The sequence below is a fragment of the Mastigoproctus giganteus genome, chromosome 10 (genome assembly GCF_048544385.1).
Source record: "Mastigoproctus giganteus isolate SK-2022 chromosome 10, ASM4854438v1, whole genome shotgun sequence".
Classification (NCBI taxonomy): domain Eukaryota; kingdom Metazoa; phylum Arthropoda; class Arachnida; order Uropygi; family Thelyphonidae; genus Mastigoproctus; species Mastigoproctus giganteus.
Window position 1 is genome coordinate 90,491,256 of NC_143584.1, and position 21,568 is coordinate 90,512,823.

The window sequence follows — 21,568 nt, forward strand, 5'->3', positions numbered from 1 at the left end:
TACAAAGAAAAGACAAACTGTACATCATCAAGCAAGACAAAGTGAAGTATAGCAATACCTCACTTAGCACGGTTTCAAACAGCACAGGTTTCACTTAAATTTAAGTTGAAAATTTACTGTACATATTAAAACTCATTCAGTAGCCTAGACACGCACTCTACATATATGCTGTGTTGTCGTAGCCTAGGTATACGGGTACATATATGCTGCGATGCCAACTGTATTGTCTTATATGTGCTGCACATATGACAGTAGTCTCCTCAGGCAGTCAGTGGCAACAGTGTCCACTTTTTCTTAATTCCATCCTGAAGAGACGACATGATAACTTTTCAAACTTTTCATTTCACAATTTATTTTTTACCCCTCTAAATACGATAGAAAATATATCTGCGTCTTGGTTAGAAATCATTGCAAACAACATGCATTATGTTTGGCAGCATGTTTTGCCCCATTTGGCAAATGATTTCATTGGTTTTGAATTGCAAGTTGAGACAATTGCCGAAGACATTGTGAAGATCAGAAAAGACTTGGGATTCGAAACTTTGGATACTGCCAATGTACGTGACTGCATTAACTCACATGCAAATAACTTAGATGATGCAACTCTTCTTGAAATTGATAAGAAAATTGCATATGAAGAAGAGGAAAACAATTCTGAAGTGGATAACACAGAAGTGGCACCAAAAGAATTTTCAACAGAAGAATTGAAGAAGTTTTTCGGGGCTTGACGTTGCCTGCGAAGCAATTATGAATGGAGATCCAAATGTTGGATGTAGCATCCAGATACGGCAAATTTTATAAGATGGGATTCAATGCTACAAAGAAAAATACCAAGAAAAAGAAGAAGAAGAAAGTCATTTCTTCTTTTTCTTGTATACCAAGAAAAAGAAGAAATGACTTCACCAAACTTCATTTTTGAAATACCTAAATAAACAATAAAGCTTTTTTCTCATCTCTCATGATGTTACTTTTTCATTAATAAAATTTTTGCAGTATTTCTTATTTCAAATCCATTTAATTGGCTATCACGTGCAAATTGTTTATAGATTTATTACAATTTGTTTATAGACTCTCTGGTATGCATTTAATTAAAATCCATTATAATTATACATCAATCAGCACGGTTTCACATAACACGGAACAGTTTTGGTACCAATTATCAGTGCTATGAGGGGTATTGCTGTAATTGTCTTTAAATACTTTGAGGATAATAATGAAGTAGAGAAATAAAGTTGTGCAGTTAAACAAACGTTTATCACTCAGTGAAAACAATAAAGAATGAAAGTGATGTGAGATACTAAAAGAGGGGGAAAAAAAACTATAACTGGCTTAAACAGTCTGATTCAGCTGCTATCTGAACGGTTGCTGAATTTTTTTCCCCCTGTTAGAAAAGAGACCTCCCCCACAACACTTGGAAAGCTGCTTGCAGTTCTAAAAGAGAAGATCAACTTCAAAGGGAGCTGAGAGGGCACTGATGCCAAATTTTAAAAAAATTGGGTTTTAAATATAGAAAATGTGAATCCAACAGATTATGGTTAATGGGGAAAAGATATTGTAAGTAAAAGATGCCATTATCTTAGAATCATCAGATTGTAATGCTGAAATAGAATAATTGTTTATCTTAATGAGACCTGGAGTCCTGCAACTTGCATTACACAGAAGAGAAATCAAGAAGTACTGCAACTCTGTATATGTTGGATCATCAAATAGCTTTATCCCAATGTTTTATTAATATTTGAAGCAAAAAAAGTCCAGAGACTATAACACTGAAATGAAAAACAATAATTTTGAATGGTGAATTAAGAAACAGGTTATTCTAAATTTTTTTGATCACTGAAGACATGGATAATGAAGTGATAGTGATGGACAATGCCTCCAAACATAGTGTAAAAAGCAATAGAATTTCATCTTCTGATACAAGAAAAAAAACAATATTCAACAACAGTTAACATAAAATAATATTCCCTACAGTGAACACATACTTAAGGTGAAACTTCTTTCATTGACAAACTTGCATAAGCCAATTGCAGAACTTTAAAAAAATTGAGAAAATTTTTAAAAAGTATGGGCATATGGTGTTAAGAATACCATCATATCATGCATATTTAAGTGCAACCAAATATTTTGTGGTAAACTATTATGATTTTTTGTATATAAAAACATTAATAAAAACATTTACTTATATTTTTTATTTTTTTAAAAACATTTTTGCTTGTTTTAATCATTATTATCCTTTTGAGAAAATATTAATAAGGTCAGCAGAAAAATAAAGCTCTTTCAAAAAAAAGTTTATGTAGAGCTTCACACTTGAATTAACTTCTCCACAACACATATGAGGTTCTTCCTAGTGTGTCAATAATTGGATTTCTGAGTTTTCGGCAGCCAGATCTAAATGTTCATTTGATTCAATATGATGGGGAATCCGAGCATAACCTTAACAGTTTGTAGTTTTCCCCCTGTATTTTCTCCTTGTAGTTTTTTCCAGTAATTCAACTCTGTTTGTTGTCCTTGAAATGCACTTTGTGAGTCTGTGTATATTATACTATGAGGAAATGATAACTAATAAATACAATCTATGAAAATTTGTATTACATATAACCTAGCAGTGGCACCTCCATAGCCAGGTGGGCAGGAGCAGCAGTGCGTAGCACATGCTTCTTGATTAGACCAGGGTTTGAGCCCATGAGCCACCAAATACGGAAAGGTCAGGGAATGACCACCACACATCCCCGGAGCAATATGGCCTTAGTTGCTAATGCTCCTAAAAACCAAATAACAACAATAACCTAGCAGTACACTATTATTATACTTCAATTAATAAGTATAAGAGCAACAAGGCTCAATATGTTCTACATTATAAATCAATTAACAAAAGAATAAGAATATTCCTCAATAATTACATGTAGAACACTTCATTGTCAACACTGTCTGTTATCCAAATGGATTTAATAAGATTACTTAAATGTATTCTTACAACCAAAGGAAAATTGATGATCAAACATATCCAGTATCAATAGTTTTAGAGCTACAAACTCAAAATACATCAAATGATCAACCAATACTTACGAGTGAAAGAAGACATTAGCATCATAAATAAAAATGAATATGAATATGATGTAATTACAATACCATAATCAATGGTCCCGGTCAGAGGGTAGTACAGTGCAAAATGTGTGACAGAATTTAATGGTGAAAAATTAGTTGCTTTCTTAGTGCATGCATATGAAAGACCAAAAGTCTGGAATGGGATAGGGGCGACGCACGTTAATCAAGTTTTGATGCAATTTAATTTCAAGGGTTTCTGCTATTAATAATTTTGTATAATTATGCTGAATATTATGAATCTTTGCTTCATTGAACAGGAAGGTATGTCCTTCATTAATTGCATGGAAAGCTAATTTGGATTACTCTCATGTCTGATTTACAACACACTGAACCCTGGTATGAAGAATCACAGTTTTTACAGGATATATTATAGACTAAATCATTTGTTTGGAAAGCAAAGGAAGATTGAACAGAGTGATTGTTAAGGACCGCATATAGTTTCCTCATGAGTTTTGATACTATTTTAAATTCTGTATCTTTGAATAGTTTGTTCAACTGGATATGCCATTGTTCTATGTATAGAAAAGAAATGAAATATTTTTTTATCACATTGCTATTGTTTGCTGGTATAGGGTTATGTAACGGATTTTCCACTTGTACTTTTATATGATTTATTACAGATAAGGGATAGCGACAGTGGAAAATCGGTTACATAACCCTATGTAACTGATTTTATGTTTACAAACCATCTGTATAGATCTGCATACTGGGCACTGTGTGATAGTCATGGATAATGCTGCCCATCATAGTGTAAAAAGCAATAAAATTCCATCTACTATGAGGAAAAATGATATTTAAGCTGAATAAATAAGCCAAATTGCAATACGCAACTGTTTGACATTTTGTTCTGGGATGGTAACCCACCCCCTCCCGAAAAACTGATTACATGTTAACAGAGGAGTATTCTGGGCAGTGGCATAGCCAGGGTAAGGCTCAGCACATACATTGTACCCTCTGATGCCACTGAAATCTGGTATTGTGATGCATTTCTAGAAAAGTAAGTGGTATTGTGATGCATTTCTAGAAAAGTAGTCTGTTATATACATTGTACAACTTAAATATTTATTCAAATGTTTTTAAAATATTAACTTTTATATCTGTAATTCGTTGTTTATATCATTCTAGCAGTTTATTCTGTTTCACATGTTTATTTTGATAATAATCATAATTATAAAGTATTGCTTATATTTTATGCATACAGTATATGATATCATATATACTTAATGAATAAAAAACTTAAACATATTTACATATATCTATATATAAAAGAATATTTCGGAAAATAGTGCTTTTTCACATGCACACTTTTGCTTTCCGCAGGGTGGAGCTAACTGCTATTGTGTCATACTACAACAAAGTGATTGACAGGTCTGTCTCAAAGACCACACCTAGGCACGTCACTCTTAAATTCAGCAGCATATACCACAGCGATGAGTCATTACCTGATAGTGTTTAGTAGCGTTATGAAATCACACAATGTTGACAGTTCGGCTGTTATTAATTGTGGGGTTTAATTTTTAACGTTTTTAATTTTAGAATTCTACATGTCTCAAGGCCACGATTCAGTTTTTTCAAAAGTTTCTTCAGCTATTAGCAACGTTGTTAATAATGGCAGTAATAGAAAAGAGAAAGATTGTATCAGAAAGGCTAAGAAAAGAAAAGATCTTGAAGAGTATGAAGCAGCACTTAAAAATCCTGATATCAAAGAAAACAAACTGATTATAATAAGTTAAACGCTTAACAATTAAGAAAGGAAACATATGAAAAGAGCAAAAAAAAATGAATTGGAAATTGTTGATAGCTCTACTGAAACTCTAATCGTTGATAAAAGAAAAAATTATAAAGTGGTAAAAGACAAAAATGATCAAATAGAGATTCCTGAAAATATTCGCAATTCAAGAAATTTAATACATGACTTTTTTTGGAAGTATCAAAACTCCTTTGGAAGAAAAGTTTTACTGTGCAATTTTAGCCACAACAAATAATACTGTTTGATGAATTAAAAAATTTTATCTGAAATTAAGATTCCAGGAAAATTGAAAAATAGTTTATTCATCAGATCAAATTATGCCAAATAGCTGTAATGCTGAAGAATACAACTCTAACACCCGAAACACTTTATTCTCTGGAGCCTTCAAGTTAACCTCCGCATAAATTACTATTAAAGGTAAACGCAATTGTTATGGTTTTAAGAAATTTACTAATTTAGAAATTTAGACATAAAAAATGACTACATGTAGTGGAAATGAGAAAGAAATGTTTGGTTTGTGAACAAGTCACAGGTGACAGAGCTGGATAGAAAGCATATATTCCATGAATTCATATGAATTCAAACGAAGGGGAATATAACTTCATTTTTCAATGAACAGTTTACTGTGAAATTGGCTTTTAGTATGACAATAAACAAAAATCAAGTCATTATCAAGGTTAGTGTTGACTTAACATCACCGTGTTTTTCACATGGACAAGTGAGTACATTGCATTAATTAGAGTGAAGGCAGCTAAAAATCTCCTTGTATTAATAGAAAAGGAATCAAAAAACAATAAAACTATGGGACTAAGAATCAGTACAAAAAGGGGAGTTATGTTCCAAAAGCTAACAAAAATACACCATTCTAGAGTTCATGTATCTTGTGTTCTCTTTTAAAAAAATCAGTAATCTGGGTTTGTTTGCTTTTGGTTGATAGATCTTTGTAAATTTCATCGTATGGAACTGAGCATTTTTGAAGCTCCCTTTTGAATTTCAGGATCCTCTCAGTCGAAGAATCTGCATTCAAAAAAATAAGATTCTAATTGCTTGGCTAACTTTATGCCTTCCCATATGCTTTTTAGTGTAAAATTTGGAAATTAAAATTTCATCTGCGTTATCATCCTCTGAATTGGTTTGGCTTACCTCCGATGCCATTTCCATCAAATATTCTTTGCCAGCCTCTTTTTTTACCACTAATTCTTGATGTCTTCAGTAATCATATCTTTTTTTTTTTTTTTTCAGAGCATTGGCGACTAAGGCCATGTTGATCTGTGTATATTGTCTATAAATTGCGTGTGTTCTGAGGTTGATTTTCTGTTTTGCTAGATGAAATACCAGAGTTTCCGGGTGAGGTTTTTTCAAAACCTCGCCCGAAAACTCAGGTATTTCATCTAGCAAAACAGAAAAACCTTGCTACTCTCAGGCGAGGTTTTGAAAAAAACCTCGCCTGAGAGTAGCAAGGTGTGTGGCTGAGACTGATTAACTCAGCCATGTGGAAAAGATTCAAACTGAAAACGTGAAAAAGATTCGAACTGGGTTCTTTTCCTATGGGGGGAGGTGGCGATTCTACCAACTGTGCTACCCAGGAGAGCTTCAGTAGTCATATCATCAAAACTTCCCCTCCTACCGACTTAGCAAGTTCTAATATCGCACTGATTCCGTTTTCTGCCGGTTCGACCGTATTTCCTGAATGAACTGACTCTGGCCATACATTTTTCCAACATGCATTTAATGTTGACAGTTTTACTTCTTTGTGCGATAAAGCTATGATAAAGGTGATAATACAGTCCACAACTGAAAAATGTTTCCACGCCTTCATCACTTCAATAGATATGGAATCAATATTTTTCAAAATCCATTGTAACGATTTTCTGATGTAATGGGTTTTGAAGGTAAATAATGCCTTGATCTAATGGCTGAATTAAAGAAGTTGTATTGGGTGCTAGGAACATTACTTCAATGTTTCGATGAATCAAATATTTTGGATGGCCTGGTGCATTATCCAATAGTAATAAAACTTTGAAATCTAGATTTTTCAACAAGCACAAGTTCAATAGCACAGAATCTAACCCGGGGATTTCCCAATAATTTTTTTTGCATAACTACTAGCGAGAAATTTGTGACTTGGTTTGCAATGTCTAAAATCTCAAAAAAATTTGAACAGCAGGGATTCAAAACAAGAATGAAACTGTTGAAAAATTACATCCACAATTTATTGTGATAGAGCAAAACCGTGTTATACGGGAGTTGTTTGTATATAAATGATGGTTTTGTTATTAATTCGTTTTTAGATAATATAATATAATTTTTGTACATCTGATTATTAGAAGGGGTGTGGGGTTCCCTCCCACAAAAAAAATTTAAAATATAAAAACATATAATTCAGGTTCGTGTGACAAGTCAGAGGGGAGCGAAGCGACCTTCTGGCTTGTTAATAAAATAATCATTTATAAAATAGTTTTAATTATTTATATGTTTAATATAGCTAACTTTTTTTGTAATTCACGCATTATTCTGTTTCCAATTTTATTTATTACACCTTGTATCTGTCACTCAATCATGCACACATTCTGTGAATAAGATATTAAGATCATCAATATTTAAGTGTCTGTGGTAACTGAATTTATTCTAACAGCAAAAAAGGTGACATTCAAAACCAAATCCTCCTGCTGAAAATTCTGGAAAAAGAACTGGATGTGCAAACTTGGAATTTTTTAATACTTAGGAAGTTTTTGGAGTATTCCATATCACTATGTCAAAATTTCTCATGATCAAAGTAGACCATGACCAAATAGTAATTTCTGATATCTTTGCTTCTGTGTTGATCACTGGATCTAGATGAATCTATTTTTTTAAAAAAGCCATATGGGTTTGGGCATGGGATTTTTCTAGAGGTTTTAGAGTCCTCATTTGGTTTAAGGAAGAAGAACAATGAAATTATGCAGGCATTCTGGGTAAGCATCTTCAACATAAATTCTGTTATACAGGAATAACAGTGTATTATGCAAATCATCGTCAAGTTGCTTATGTTTTTTTTTTTTTTAATTTATTTATTGTACTAGGCAGTGCTGGCCAAACCTTGGAAACCTGTCGTATAGTTACAAAAACAGATACGTATTTACAGATTTATTCCTAAAAAAAGTCACACTCAGGTCTCAAGTAAGAAATTTTCCAAAACACAGAAATAGATTGAGCAGTTACTTCTTAAAAACAATCTGAGCAGATCTTTCTTGAAGCACCAAAATCAGGACAGAGAAACCACTAGTGGCACAGGAAGTCACACACAGGAACTACATGGAAGAGCATAATACAAGGAAATGTAGCAGATTACATCCAAGGAGTACAATCTCTAGCCCACAAGCCATTATCTCAGAATTCTTTGATCTTCTTTGCAATCTAATATAGAAATACACAGCTGAAGCAGTCAAGTTGACCAGGTGCTATGAGCTGAGCTGGCATCATTAACCAAGTTGACACAAAAACATCAGATGGTGTGGCACCACAAATGAAGTCAGTGCAGACACTCTTGATGACTGACTCAGCAGCATGAGGCAATTCTTCATGCATCAGACGAGATACCACCCAATGATAGGAATATGGAGTTGTTTTCTCTATAGGAAACCTCCACCACTTTGTAGAAATTCTGTCCTTAAAAATCATACTGCCACTCTCAACTCCTTTGACCTCAACTGGTCAAAGGCCATCTCTGGTCAGCCCGAAAGACACTACTGGCCACAGAAGTCCAGTCCGTTGCTGCATTTTGCTATACTGCTAGGTTCCCAAATTTCCCTCAAGCAGATTGAACCATGTACCACAGCAAGACAGTCCAGAGGGGCACAACCAGTACAAGACAACTATGCCTGGCCTGTCAGTACCTGTCTTCTCCTAAAAACCACTACAGCAATTCCCTGAATGCAACAAAATCTTTTTACCAGAGTAGTCTATGTTTAACCCCCATCTTCATACTAGACAAAGGAGGCTCTTGCTAATTTGCCCTTTCTATTACTTTTTCCCAGTGCCTTACCATTTTATTACTGTCCTCTCACTTCTTTCACCACGATTGCTTCTCCCACTCTTATGAGGCTGAGTGAGGTGACATGAAGTCTGTGTTCCTCTTAAGCAGTCATCCTCTACATAACACTTCTTTCCTTGAAGACATAACCCTCTTACACTAGTGGATCTACTTCTTCAGTACTACTACCACCACCATCACCCACTGAGAACGAGTAACAAGAGTCATCTCTATTGGGGTAGTATTACTTGTTTGGAGTATAAGAGATAGGGAACTCATGACATTTTTTGTAGTGTGAGGCTTTCCAGTTCTAAATTTCTATTTGTTGTGAAATAAAAAATATTTTTATTTGAGGACAAATTTATTTATTTATACACCATAATCAGGTCGCTGTGCAGATGCCTTGCTTTTGGCTGCTGCAATTTACATTAACCCCCAGTCTTTCCTAGTAAAAATATCCTTTTGTCCCTCAATCATGTTTACTCTTCTGTGCAACCTTTCCAAACCTGTATGCAGTATTCTAGATTTAGCCTAACTATATCACCTCTTTGTGCCTGCTGGAAAAATTCTTGCATATTACTGACAGAACATGCTATCCAAATACAGTACCATATATTTATCAATATCAAAGCTCAGTTATCATCTTTTATTCCATCTGCATAGTTTATTTGGATCTTGAAGTGTACTCTGATTAATGTCAACTACCCTGCCCACCTTTGTATCATTAGAAAACGTAGACATCAAATGTGAAATACCTACATCGAAATCATTAATAAATATTAAAAGCAGTAAGACAGCAAAACACCAACCATGGTATATCACATTATTCTATGACCAGCAGTAGTCACTTATATGATCACTCTTCCTCTTACCCCTTAACCATCCCCTTTATCCATAGTACAAGGGATGGTCTTGGAGCTGACTGCATACTGCCGAGATGAGAACTTTCGTAGAGTGGAACAGAAAGACGAGACAAGGCAGAGTCCATACGGGCTGCATTAAACATAAATCCACTTCAAATACAGATCCAAGAAGCCTGACTTCAATGGTGTGGCCATGTCATCAGATGGATGACAACCAATTTCCACGTTTAGCCTGGAAAGCCAAACCCTCTGGAGCACAACCAAGAGATGGCCAATAAGTATTTACCCTCATGTAGAAATATTTAGTTAAGGCTTTGATATTATGTATATACTTGTACATTTGATATTATTTATATATACAGTGGATTCTGGTTATTTGGGCCACCAGTTAATCGGGGCAGCCATTTATTTGGGGAAAATCTTAAAAAACAGAACCCAATCAAGAAAACAGCCAGAGTTTACTTCGCTTAATTGGGATAACATGCCGTTTAATCGGGACAGGAGACCACAGCACTGGAGATTACGGTACGGTTGTCTTCGACCATACCACGTGGTTCAGTTGGATTTCTGGAGGTCACAACCATAAAACAATTAGCAGTCACCTGTTTATTGGGCTTTTCTGTTAGTGAAATCTATCATAAACGTATAGTAAACTCCATCTTATTGAATTTGCGATAATACCGACAGCTGGAATTCTGTGGTTTATTATGGTGAAGTGTGTTTACACTTCCGTGGAATCTTCAATCATATAAAAAAAATTAATTTTCTTATTAATTTTATTAATAAGAAATATTAGTTAATTTTCAGAATCTTCTCTTCATTCCTATTTTTAAAGCTTCGTAACTTGTTACTCCGTTCTCACTTGCACGTATCGTGTTACTTGCAATTTGTGTGTGTGTGCCGTGTTCTTTGTTATTGATTGCTTATCTTTTTACTGTTTTAAATTTTAACCCCCACCCACAAATGCCAGTGAACAGAAATGCCAACTAGTTAGTATGTACATATTACAGTACGTATTAATTATTCCGATTATCACATATATTCTTCCGATTTTCACATATCATTTAATTTTTTCATTGGTAAGGTAATAAAAGGTAAATTTGTGCTTAATATATATCTTTTACTTTTATAGCCTGTGGATAATATTCCTCCTATTTTTGCTAATTAGAATCACTGTTTAATAGAATTAAAATTCAATTCACAAACGTGATCACAATGACCGGCGCTTACTACACATCATATAGCGAACGGTACTTTACTATGGTGACTCCATTGTAACGTGATTTGATTGTACAGTGAACCAATTGTAAAGCAGGTTCCATTGTATTTTTAACTTTTTTTACGTGAAACTTCGGATAATTGGGGCAGCTGCTTAATCGGACCAAAATGCATTAGTCCCGATGTGTCCCAAATAACCGGAATCGACTGTATATATATATATATATATATATATATATATATATAAGTTAATAGTTTTAATAGTGACTTCTTACTTTACGCATGTTTTAATTATGCGAATTTAAAATAACGCATGGCAACCATATTTACAAAAAGTGGCATGAGAGGGGGACTACATAACCAAATATATATTCAACCTCAACAAAACAGGTTTATATTTGGAAAAAACGTAGCAAATGCTCTTCCAGTGTACAGGGACACCACGAGTTTTAAAGTTCCTTTTCTCCTACCTGTTGGCACAAGAACGACTTAGTGATCTGGCCATATTAGTTTATTTCTTTCTAAATGCAGATAAAATAAACTCTAGAGAATACTGATTTCAGTGATGTTTTCACTGAAATCAGTATTCTCTGATTTCAATTAAAACCAATTTATGACATTAAATTCCAGGAAAATTTATCTTTATTAACTCTCTTTTTTTAATCTGTTGTGGGACACTTTCATGTTTGTAAAGTGCCCTTTTGTGAATAAAACAGTAATAAAAATTATTATTTTATTTTTATATTTAAATCATTTACATAAAGGCAGGTGCAAATATATTGTACTGTCTCCCCCCCCAGGTCTGACAGAACTTTGCTGCGCCTCCAGAATAAAATTCCAAATTAGGGAAAATATGATCATAGCAATCATAAAACTGCTATCTTGTTTTCCTAAATTGAGAATTTGTTGTGGCACATTTTATAACTTAGTATATTTGACTCAATATTTGACTACAGATAAGATTATGTGCATGATAGGTGGGTCCGACGAAAATCGCTTAAGTCGAATTCGCGTAAGTCGGGGTACAACTTTGCATATAAATACATATAAATTTTGTTTAATTGGGACCAAGGACTAACAAAAACACTAGTTTAGAAGAAAAATATTAATAAAATTGCAGTTCTTTATACATATTAATACAAAATATGTATTAAAAAAATAAATGACTTACGTAAAAAAGTTATTTCAATGTCGATGGCTTCATAAAATCTAACAAATTCGTCTGACGACACAGCGACTTCTTTTTTTTCACGCAGAATTTCTTCGTAGCAAGCTAATAATTTTTTTATTCCTTGCTTTGTAACTATAACGCGTTCTTCGTTGTAGTCTATGTTTTCTAAAATTTTTAAGCCCTTTTCAATTGAGCTAAGACCTTCTGTCAAGTTTGCAATTGTCGTGTGCTTTTTGCCGTTGCCTCATTTAGGCCTGTAGCACGTGCAATATCACATGGTCTTTCATTTCGCTCAAAGCATTTCACAATTTCATATTTTTTCTCTATCGACAGAGGCGGACTGGCCATAAGCCTTACCGGGGAAACCCCGGTGGGCCTGTGTGATTTTGGCCATAAACCATAGTATGAGGCCACTATAAATTTTCCCGGGTAAGAATTTTTCTCTCTGAATCTGCAGTGTCTTCACCAGGACGCTTCCTTTTCACACCTTTTAAGTATTTTACTCATTTTTAGGGAGTAAAGCACAATAACAAAACGAGGAGGCACGCTTGATACGCATAAACAAAGCTGCGCGTATGTAGCAACTGAATAAACAACACCATAAAGGCAGAGATACACTATTAACACCTCACATTTCTAGGGGTTACTACCATAAAACAATAAAAATCCAGTTGCGTTTCTGCTAGTGGAATCTGTTATAAACTGGTGGTAGTAAACTCCATCTAATTGCATACCGATAGCTGGAATTGTGTTGGTTTTTAAGTTATTATGGTGAAATGTGTTTCCCCCTAAAACAAATACATTTTCAGAATCTTCTCTTCATTCCTATCGTGTTGCGGTTGGGGGTGATTCTGCATTCGACTGCCATTTCTTGTAAACACAAAGGCGAATCATGCATAAGCCAATTCGGTTCGTGTTATATTATGAGATATCGTTACCGTATTTATAAATAGTGTATGATCGAATTCGTGTAGTGTAAACACGTGTTATATGAGGACTGAATGTATACGCCTCGACCGACGCGATCCATTTCTTTCGTGAAAACGATGTAATTTCCGACAAACGTTGAGCACGAATTCGAATGTACACATACAAATATGACAGTTGGAATACAAATTCTTGTATATGTGTGCAGCTCATGAGCAGTAAAGTTGAATTTTGTTCATCTCTCACTCTCCGCCATCACACCATATATATCGATAACATATGAAAAACGACCTTGAAGATAGTGGGCGGCATTGTTGCCAAACGAAAAAAATCAAGAATCGCGTAACTCGGGGTAGCGCAAGTCGGGGTATTACTGTACATGGTGTCTCAAAAATATTGGTACAAACATTTAGGGGAGGTAGATAACATCTAAAGGAATGTGAATCGCATAGGAACCCATAACAGGAAACGTCACCGTAGGTCAGTACACGGCACTGTTCATTAGTTTGTGGGAGGGAAAATTTCTCGTTTAATCATTCAAGCAGTAGTCGCCGCACAAAGAGCATGCATCGATATACGAACTGTGAGCTGGCAGACATACACCTAGCATATGGATTAGCAGAAGGCCCACACGGTGTGCGCCCCCATGTGGCACAACATCGCTTCACAATAAATGTGTGGGCAGGTATGGTCGGTGACTGCTTAGTTGGCCCATACCTGTTACCATCCCACATGAACTCCGCTAAATATCGGATCTTTCTTGTACATGTTCTACCAGGGTTACTTGCGATGTTCCAGCAAATGTGAGACGCAACATTTGGTTTCAACATGACGGGGCGCCTGCCAATTATGGAAGGTGTGTTCGTGACCATTTGAACAGGCATTTTGGGCGTCGATGGATTGGCCGTGGTGGACCCGTTGCCTGGCCCCCACACTCACCTGATTTATCGAACCTTGATTTCTTTCTGTGGGGCCCTCAAATCTATCATGTATGAATCACTTGTGGAGACAAGTGATTCATACATTGGTCCTTGAGGTTGTCACAGACATTCTCTCAGATATGCCAGACAAGCTGTTCTTGCTACCTGGGAGTCTAAAACGCTGATGGAACTGATATTCGGGTGACACTTAAGTCAAGTGGACCCAATTTCGGCGAAGTCCGGACGGTCTATGACAGCCAAATCCTCTGCTTGCACCTTCACGATGGTGGGACTGTTAGTAATCCTGGGTATAACCTCCATGCACAAGTACATGGTGGGTGACCACCCAGGTGTGAACCAACGTAAGCAGGGGTCGAGGTGTGGCGCCCACACCACATGGAGGAACGCCGCCCCTCTATGTTACCAGGCAGTACTAGGTGGTAGATGACTCTCATCAACCGGTGAAATACCACCACTTTGCTTATTGGAGGCTTGAAGTGGTGGAACCCATGTTTAGTCTCTAGAGCTAAGTTCCGGCCAACCCTCCCCTATCTCTTCCGTCATGCAGTATGATTGATGATTTTTGAGGTTATGATGAATGTCGTGGCGAGATCCAATATTCCTTACATTTCGAGGGTACAGCTCTAAAACGGTGTTCGCAGGCCGGCCGCTAGATAGTACACCGGACCAAACCTATTGTTAACTCTCTAGGAGGCTTCCGGATCAGCTAGTGTATAATCTTGCTACCTCTACTCTGCCAGATAGTGACTGGAGGGAGTCCGAGTAGTGTGTATGCGGGGAGCATTGTCGAGGCCACGTTATGTCAAGGATCTGGGTATATTCTTACCACATGTACGCCATATCCAAAAATTTCATTACTTCATACAGCATGTCCCACCCACTTTTTCTTACTATTGAATACACCATGAATTGTCAAAATAATAGAGCAAGCTTATCTGCGAAAAGATCTAAACCTCCCAAGGACTTCCTAATTCATTTCACAAATATACGTGGTCTTAATTCCAATCTCAATGATGTCCATTTCCACTTGCAGTCTTCCAAACCCCATGTACTTTTTCTGACTGAATCTCAGTTATCAGTTGATTCAACTACTTCTCATCTCAGATGTCCAAATTATTTGCTGTATGATTCCTTTCGCCTCAAAGGTGGTACTTGTGCATATGTCCGTTCTGATATTCCCTGTCAGAGACTTGGCAATTTGGAATCTCCTCTCTTTGATCTTCTCTGGCTTAAAATCTCTCTACCTCATTGTGTCAAATTCATCTGTTGTCTCTACCGTTCTCCCAACTCCACTAATCACTTGGAGCTCTTTGACTTCCTCTCTTTGCAACTTGACTTTCTCCAGTCTAACTTTCCTAACAGTGAGATAATTTTCCTTGGTGATTTTAATGTTCACAACTCCAGCTGGCTTCCATTTTCTAGTCACACCGACCCAGCAGGTCGAGATGCTGAGGCTTTTGCAATTACTAATGACCTAGCACAGATTGTTCATTTACCTACAAGAATACCGGACAATCCTAATCATACAGCCAATACGCTTGATCTTTTTCTCACAAACAACCCTTCTAAGTACAAGGTCGAAGTGAGAGGTCCTTTAGGCACTTCAGATCACAACTTGGTGATTGTCTCTTCTCCAATGGAACCTTTATCTCATGGCTATTCCCAACCTCGTATTGTTTGGCATTACAAGAATGCAAAATGGGATGACCTGCGAGACTTCTTTTCTTCTTTTCCTTGGTCTGATTACTGTTTCAAAACTTCTGATGTCAATGTTTGCTCAGATCGTGTCAGTGAAATTATTCTTGCAGGAATGGAATCCTTTATCCCACACTCCACTTTAAAATCTCGTCCTTTATCTAAACCTTGGTTTTCCAATAAATGTGCTAAGGCTGTCCAAGAGAAGAACGTTGCATATCGTAATTGGCTTGTTTCTAATTCTTCAGTTTCATTTTCTGCTTACACCAAAGCTCGCAACAATTGTAAAGCAGTTATTAATCAGTCCAAACTAGAGTTTGAACAGGCTAAGAGTAGAAAACTTGCTTCTTGCCCTAATGGTAGCCGAGCATTCTGGTCTCTTGCCAAAGCTATTGGCCGCAACTTTTGCCCATCTCTGCTCCCACCTCTGTCCAAACCAGATGGTTCTGTTGTCACTTCAGCCAAGGATAAAGCTGACCTGCTAGCATCCCATTTTTCTTCCAGCTCATATATTAATGATCTTGGTAAAACACCTCCCACCATTCCTAACACGCTCCATTCAATGCCTCCTGTGGTCTTCCGTCAAAAGGATATCAGAAGGATTTTGATGAATTTGATGCTAAGAAAGCTCCAGGTCCTGATGGTATTTCTCCACTTGTTCTCAAAACCTGTGCTCCTGAACTTACTCCTATTCTTTGCCGCCTTTTTTCACTTTCTTATTCCAAAGGTGTTTTTCCTTCTGCTTGGAAATTTGCTCATATCCAGCCAGTTCCTAAAAAGGGTGACAAATCCCTCCCATCCAATTATCGTCCCATTGCAATTACTTCTACTCTCTCTAAAGTAATGGAGAAATCAATTAACCGCCAACTCTTAAACTACCTAGAAACCTTCCGTCTGATCAACGATCGCCAGTATGGATTCCGTCAGTGTCGATCCACTGGTGATATTCTGGCTTATGTTACCCATTTATGGACTAATTCAATGGAAAGGTTCGGTGAAACACAAGTAGTTGCTCTTGACATCTCAAAGGCTTTTGATCGTGTTTGGCATAAAGGTCTTCTAAACAAGCTTCCATCTTATGGTTTGCCAACTGTTTTTAGTAATTGGTTATCCAGTTTTCTCTCTGATCGCTCACTGAGGGTAATGGTAGATGGCTCTCTGTCCTCTAACTTCTCCACTAATGCCGGTGTCCCCCAAGGTTCAGTTCTTTCCCCCACTCTTTTCCTCTTGTATATCAATGACCTTCTTCCATTGACTGGAAATCCTATCCATAGTTTTGCCGATGATAGCACATTGCATTCCACTTTCCATTTTGAGAAACCTTGTCCTGCTCAATCAGCTTCAAGTTCTCGAAAATCTGCTGCCAATTCCTTAAATGCCGATCTTCAGGTAATTCTCCAGTGGGGCAAAGACAACTTAGTTGATTTCAACCCTTCTAAAACTCAGTCTTGTCTTATATCTCGCAAAAAGGATTCTTCTGCTCCTATGCTTATCTTTAGTTACACTCCGATTTCTAGGCAAAATGATATATCTCTTTTGGGGATTACCCTGACTTCTAATCTCTCTTGGCACAAGCACATTACAAATATTGCTTCCTCTGCATCTAAAAAACTTGGTTTTCTCTTTCGCTCTCGGCGTTACTTTTCTTCCAAACAGCTTCTCACTCTGTATAAATCGCAAATCCGCCCTGCCATGGAATATTGTTCCCACATCTGGGGTGGTGCCCCCAAAACCTCTCTGAGGCTTCTTGATTCCATTCAGAAGAGGGCAGTTAGGTTAATTAATGATTCATCTCTAACAGAGTCTCTCCACTCGCTTTCTCATAGACGTACTGTTTCTGCTGCATGCCTCTTCTACAGATACTTCCATGGGCACTGTTCTTCTGAATTGGCTTCTATAATTCCCGCTCTCTCTTTCAAAACAGTCCGAACACGTGCCGCCACCAGCCAACATCCATTTACTGTCCAACTTCAAACCCACAGAACCAACTTTTCATCTTCCTCATTTATTCATTCAACTGCCGTTTTCTGGAACAACCTTCCTTCATACGTATTTCCTGAAAATTACAATCTACAGAAGTTCAAGTCCAATGTCAACAAATATCTTCTTTCGTCTTCTCAACCTCCAACCCAAGCACGGTACTAAGTACTATAGGTTCTAATACCTCTCGTGTTTGGAGTTCTCATAAAAAAAAAAAAAAAAAAAAAAGACGGAAATGGATCTTGTGACGAGACTTGTCTGCCCTGCTGCTACTGTCAAAGAAACTCCAAGTGTGTTCGACCCTGTCCGCCAATCCATGCTGCGTTGGTGTCACGCATGCATCGCAACTCATGGTGGAACCTTCAAGCATCTGTTGTAACAACATGAAATGCATCCATCTCGTACTCCATTGTTAATATTATGTCAAATAAATGTTTGCCACTAATTACTGTCTTGTGTCATTTCTGCTTCTTGTGCCTCTGCTACTACTTTCCCCCCCCAGGCGCCTCCGTAGCCAGGTGGGAAGGAGCAGCAGTGCGTAGCACAGGCTTCTTGATTAGACCGGGGTTCGAGCCCGTCACCACCAAATACGGAGGATGCGGAAAGGTCAGGGAATGACCACCGCATATTCCGGAGCAATATGGCCTTGGTTGCTAATGCTCCTAAAAAACCAAACCAACAACAACTACTTTCCCGTGATGTTTCCGGTTATGGGTTCCTATGCAATTCACATTCCTTTAGATGTTACCTACTTCCCCTAAACGTTTGTACCAATATTTTTGAGACACCCTGTATATATATATACTATAACTTTTGTTATTTTCCTTTTTCTGCTTATTTTGCTTCTTAACTGTTATATATTACTACTACTATATATGCGTGTATATAAATATATATATATATTATAACAAATACTGATACATTTAACGTTGCAGGAGGATGTATATAAATATAGGGAATGCAAATAAATTAAGTTTTTCTGAATATGAATGCATCTTTTTAATCAATATAAATATTAACAGCAAGAATCAGCGCAAAAGTTCAAATTGTTCAGTCTCTAATTCAGCAGCTTAAATGTTGGTTAATATTAGCAAGCAGAGATATATTTTTAATTTTTTTTAGAAACAACTTCTGCCACATCACCTCCTGGATTAATGTTTATTGTGCCAGTTTTCACTGAAATTTATGGATCCCAATTTAAACAACATTAAATTTATTAAATCATTGAACCATACCACTGAATTATTTATTGTATGTTGGGGCATTACAGAAGAGAGTGGGGGGGGGGGTGTAGACTGGTAAAGAAAGGCTTTTCTTTGGCATCATCTTGATTCGAAATGAGGTTTAGTAGTAGTATTTTTAATTTTTCTTGAGGCTGACACCAACTATGCCTTGCTTTCTTTTGTAATTTTACTGTATGGTTAGTGATTAATATTAATAGCTAATTAATATTAATCACTAACCCCCTCCTCTCTTTTATTTCTAACTACCTGTATATTGCTTATATTCTATGAGCTTGTCAATTTCCACTGACATAATATCCGCTTCCAGTATCTTAATTATTCAGTGCCATTATTGTCAAATGGAGTGGGTAAAAAATTATATTATATTGAAATTTAGAAGTCTGCATTCTCACCTCTAGAACTGGATCTGAATAACTGGGGAGGCCTCCTATATGAACAAACAAATGCTTGTGATACTGTTAAAGAAAGAAGTAGTATGAAATTACTCTCTTAACATTGACAAAAAGTAGTAATTAAAAATATAATTTAAAGAAACATTTCTTTATATACAACAAACACATATGACAGCTTTTTATTGGATTTGAAAAATTTATTGAAGTACTGAGACAAATAACTGCATCAAATCAATACCCATACCTGCACACATAAAGACGAGGCATAGATATGGTTAAACTAACAGAAAATTTTTTTTCAATCCAGAACAAACTATCTTTACTACCAGTACCTCAACAGAGTAGAAGTACTGGTAGTAGTAGTAGTATTGGGGTTGGGTTTGAACTGAATGCTTTTCAGTGGCACCGATTTGTTTTTCTCTCAATAGATGGTGTTAGTGTTGGTTTCAGAAATTATTTTTGCCTTTCAGGTCGGGAGCTTGAACCGAGGTTGTTATGTTTGGTGAGCGGTGATCTTACCTTGCGACTGTGCGAGTTCCCCCCGTTAGATTTGGGTTAGATGTATGTTTTGAATGTATTGGTTGTGACAGTAAATTTTTGTGAATAATTTTAATGTTATGTAGCGTTGCATTGTGGGTCTTAATTGATAAGGTCTATTTGGTGAGTGATTATGTTTTGGGGAGGGTTGTCTTCTGGGCAGTTTATTTTGGAGTGGTTAGGTTGTGGGCCACAGCCCACCCTGCATCTGTGCTGCAGACGCCACCGTGTCACAGACGCAGCACCTTGTTTGTGTATGGGATGGAAAACCTTGTGGGAGGGAAAACTTTTTTTTTTCCTAAAAATAAATTCTTTGCTATTTCAATCTGTTGTTGAGATCTGAAAATAAAATCTGTTTTCTTAAAATTTTTCCTTCCCAAGATCCATCTGTTCTTATAAAGTTGAAAATTAAACCTGTGTGTTTCCTTGAACTTTTGTCAGTTTAATCTGCAATGGTGGTTTGTAAAATCTATTCCAAAGTAAAAGTTAACAGTTGTTAAAAGGTTATTACCTGTTCTTGAAAATCTAAAAATTAAACCAATGCGCTTCCTTGAAGTCCTGTCTAGTTTATCTGCAATAATTGTCATTTTTTTGTAACCTCTGTATATGTTGGTGTGTAAGATTTAAAATGAAGTTTGTCAGTTTCATCTGCAATGATTGTTATTTTCTTAAAAACTGTAATTTATGAAAATCGAGAACTAGACAATTCGATTTTATTCTGGTTATATTGCTGTTCTTTGGAATTAAAATGGATATTTTCCCCTTGAAAAAAAAAAAAAAAACCTATACAGAATTTTTTTTTCTATCGTCAACAGTTTTATTTTTATTTCTATTTTTCTATCCACAGTAATTATGTTTAGGAATCACAAGGACTGATAAAATTTCAAAAACAAAGTATTCAGCCCTTTATTTGCACTACCCTGATGGGAAAAGATTTTTCATTTTTAACAGAATACGAATTTACATTGTCACAAGAGATAATTGAAGTTAGCAGGGAAAAGTAGCAAAATATGTTACAGATTTGTAACATATTTTGACATTGCCAAGTTATGATTAGGTGCCTAGAAGACCACTAAGATTGATCATGTACTTTGAGGAATTGTTGATGAGAAAGATTCGTGTGTGTGTGTGTGTGTGTGTGTGTGTGTGTGTGTGTGTGTGTGTGTGTGTGTGTGTGTGTGTGGGGTTAGGTTTGTAGTTAGGACTGATATTTTAGTAGGTAAATGAACAAGCTGTGTCATTATTAACAGCAAAATTCTCAACATCTCAACCAGCTAGGTCTGTGTAGCCAGTTGGAGCTGTGAACATTAAAATCACCAGTGAAAATTACTTCACTGGAGAAAATAGTTTAAAAGAAATGAAGTCAAAGAGTTCTGAGTGATTAGTGAAATTGGAGAATGATTGCGGCAGCAGATGAATTTGACAGAATGCAGTAACAAGGGTTTTAAGTCACAGGAAATTAAAAAGAAAATATTCAATAATAAAAATTAGGTCTCTGACAATGGACATTAGAGTGGACATATGCACAGGTGGACTCTTGAAAAAAAAAGGAATCAGGGTGAATAATTAGAATTGAGATGTATAGTAGTTGAGGTAACAAAGAATTGGGATCTGTCAGAAAAAGTAAGCAGGGCATCGTAAATATTACATAAAAATGGACAACAAGACTAATTGAGATCATGCAGAGGTGAGATCATCCAAAAGACATGTAAGAATTAATGAAATTTTTGGAT

At 36.3% G+C, this 21,568-nt stretch overlaps 1 protein-coding gene across 2 annotated transcripts in view; it reads right to left on the reverse strand.

Moving 5' to 3' along the window:
* sd (TEA domain transcription factor 1 homolog scalloped) overlaps positions 1-21,568 on the reverse strand; it is a 551,305-nt gene that overhangs the window by 85,193 nt on the left and 444,544 nt on the right. For both annotated transcript variants that reach the window (XM_090383888.1, XM_090383887.1), the window contains exon 7: positions 19,299-19,361. In XM_090383888.1, the coding sequence (XP_090240014.1) occupies positions 19,299-19,361 (63 nt within the window). The remainder of the gene's footprint in view (positions 1-19,298; positions 19,362-21,568) is intronic.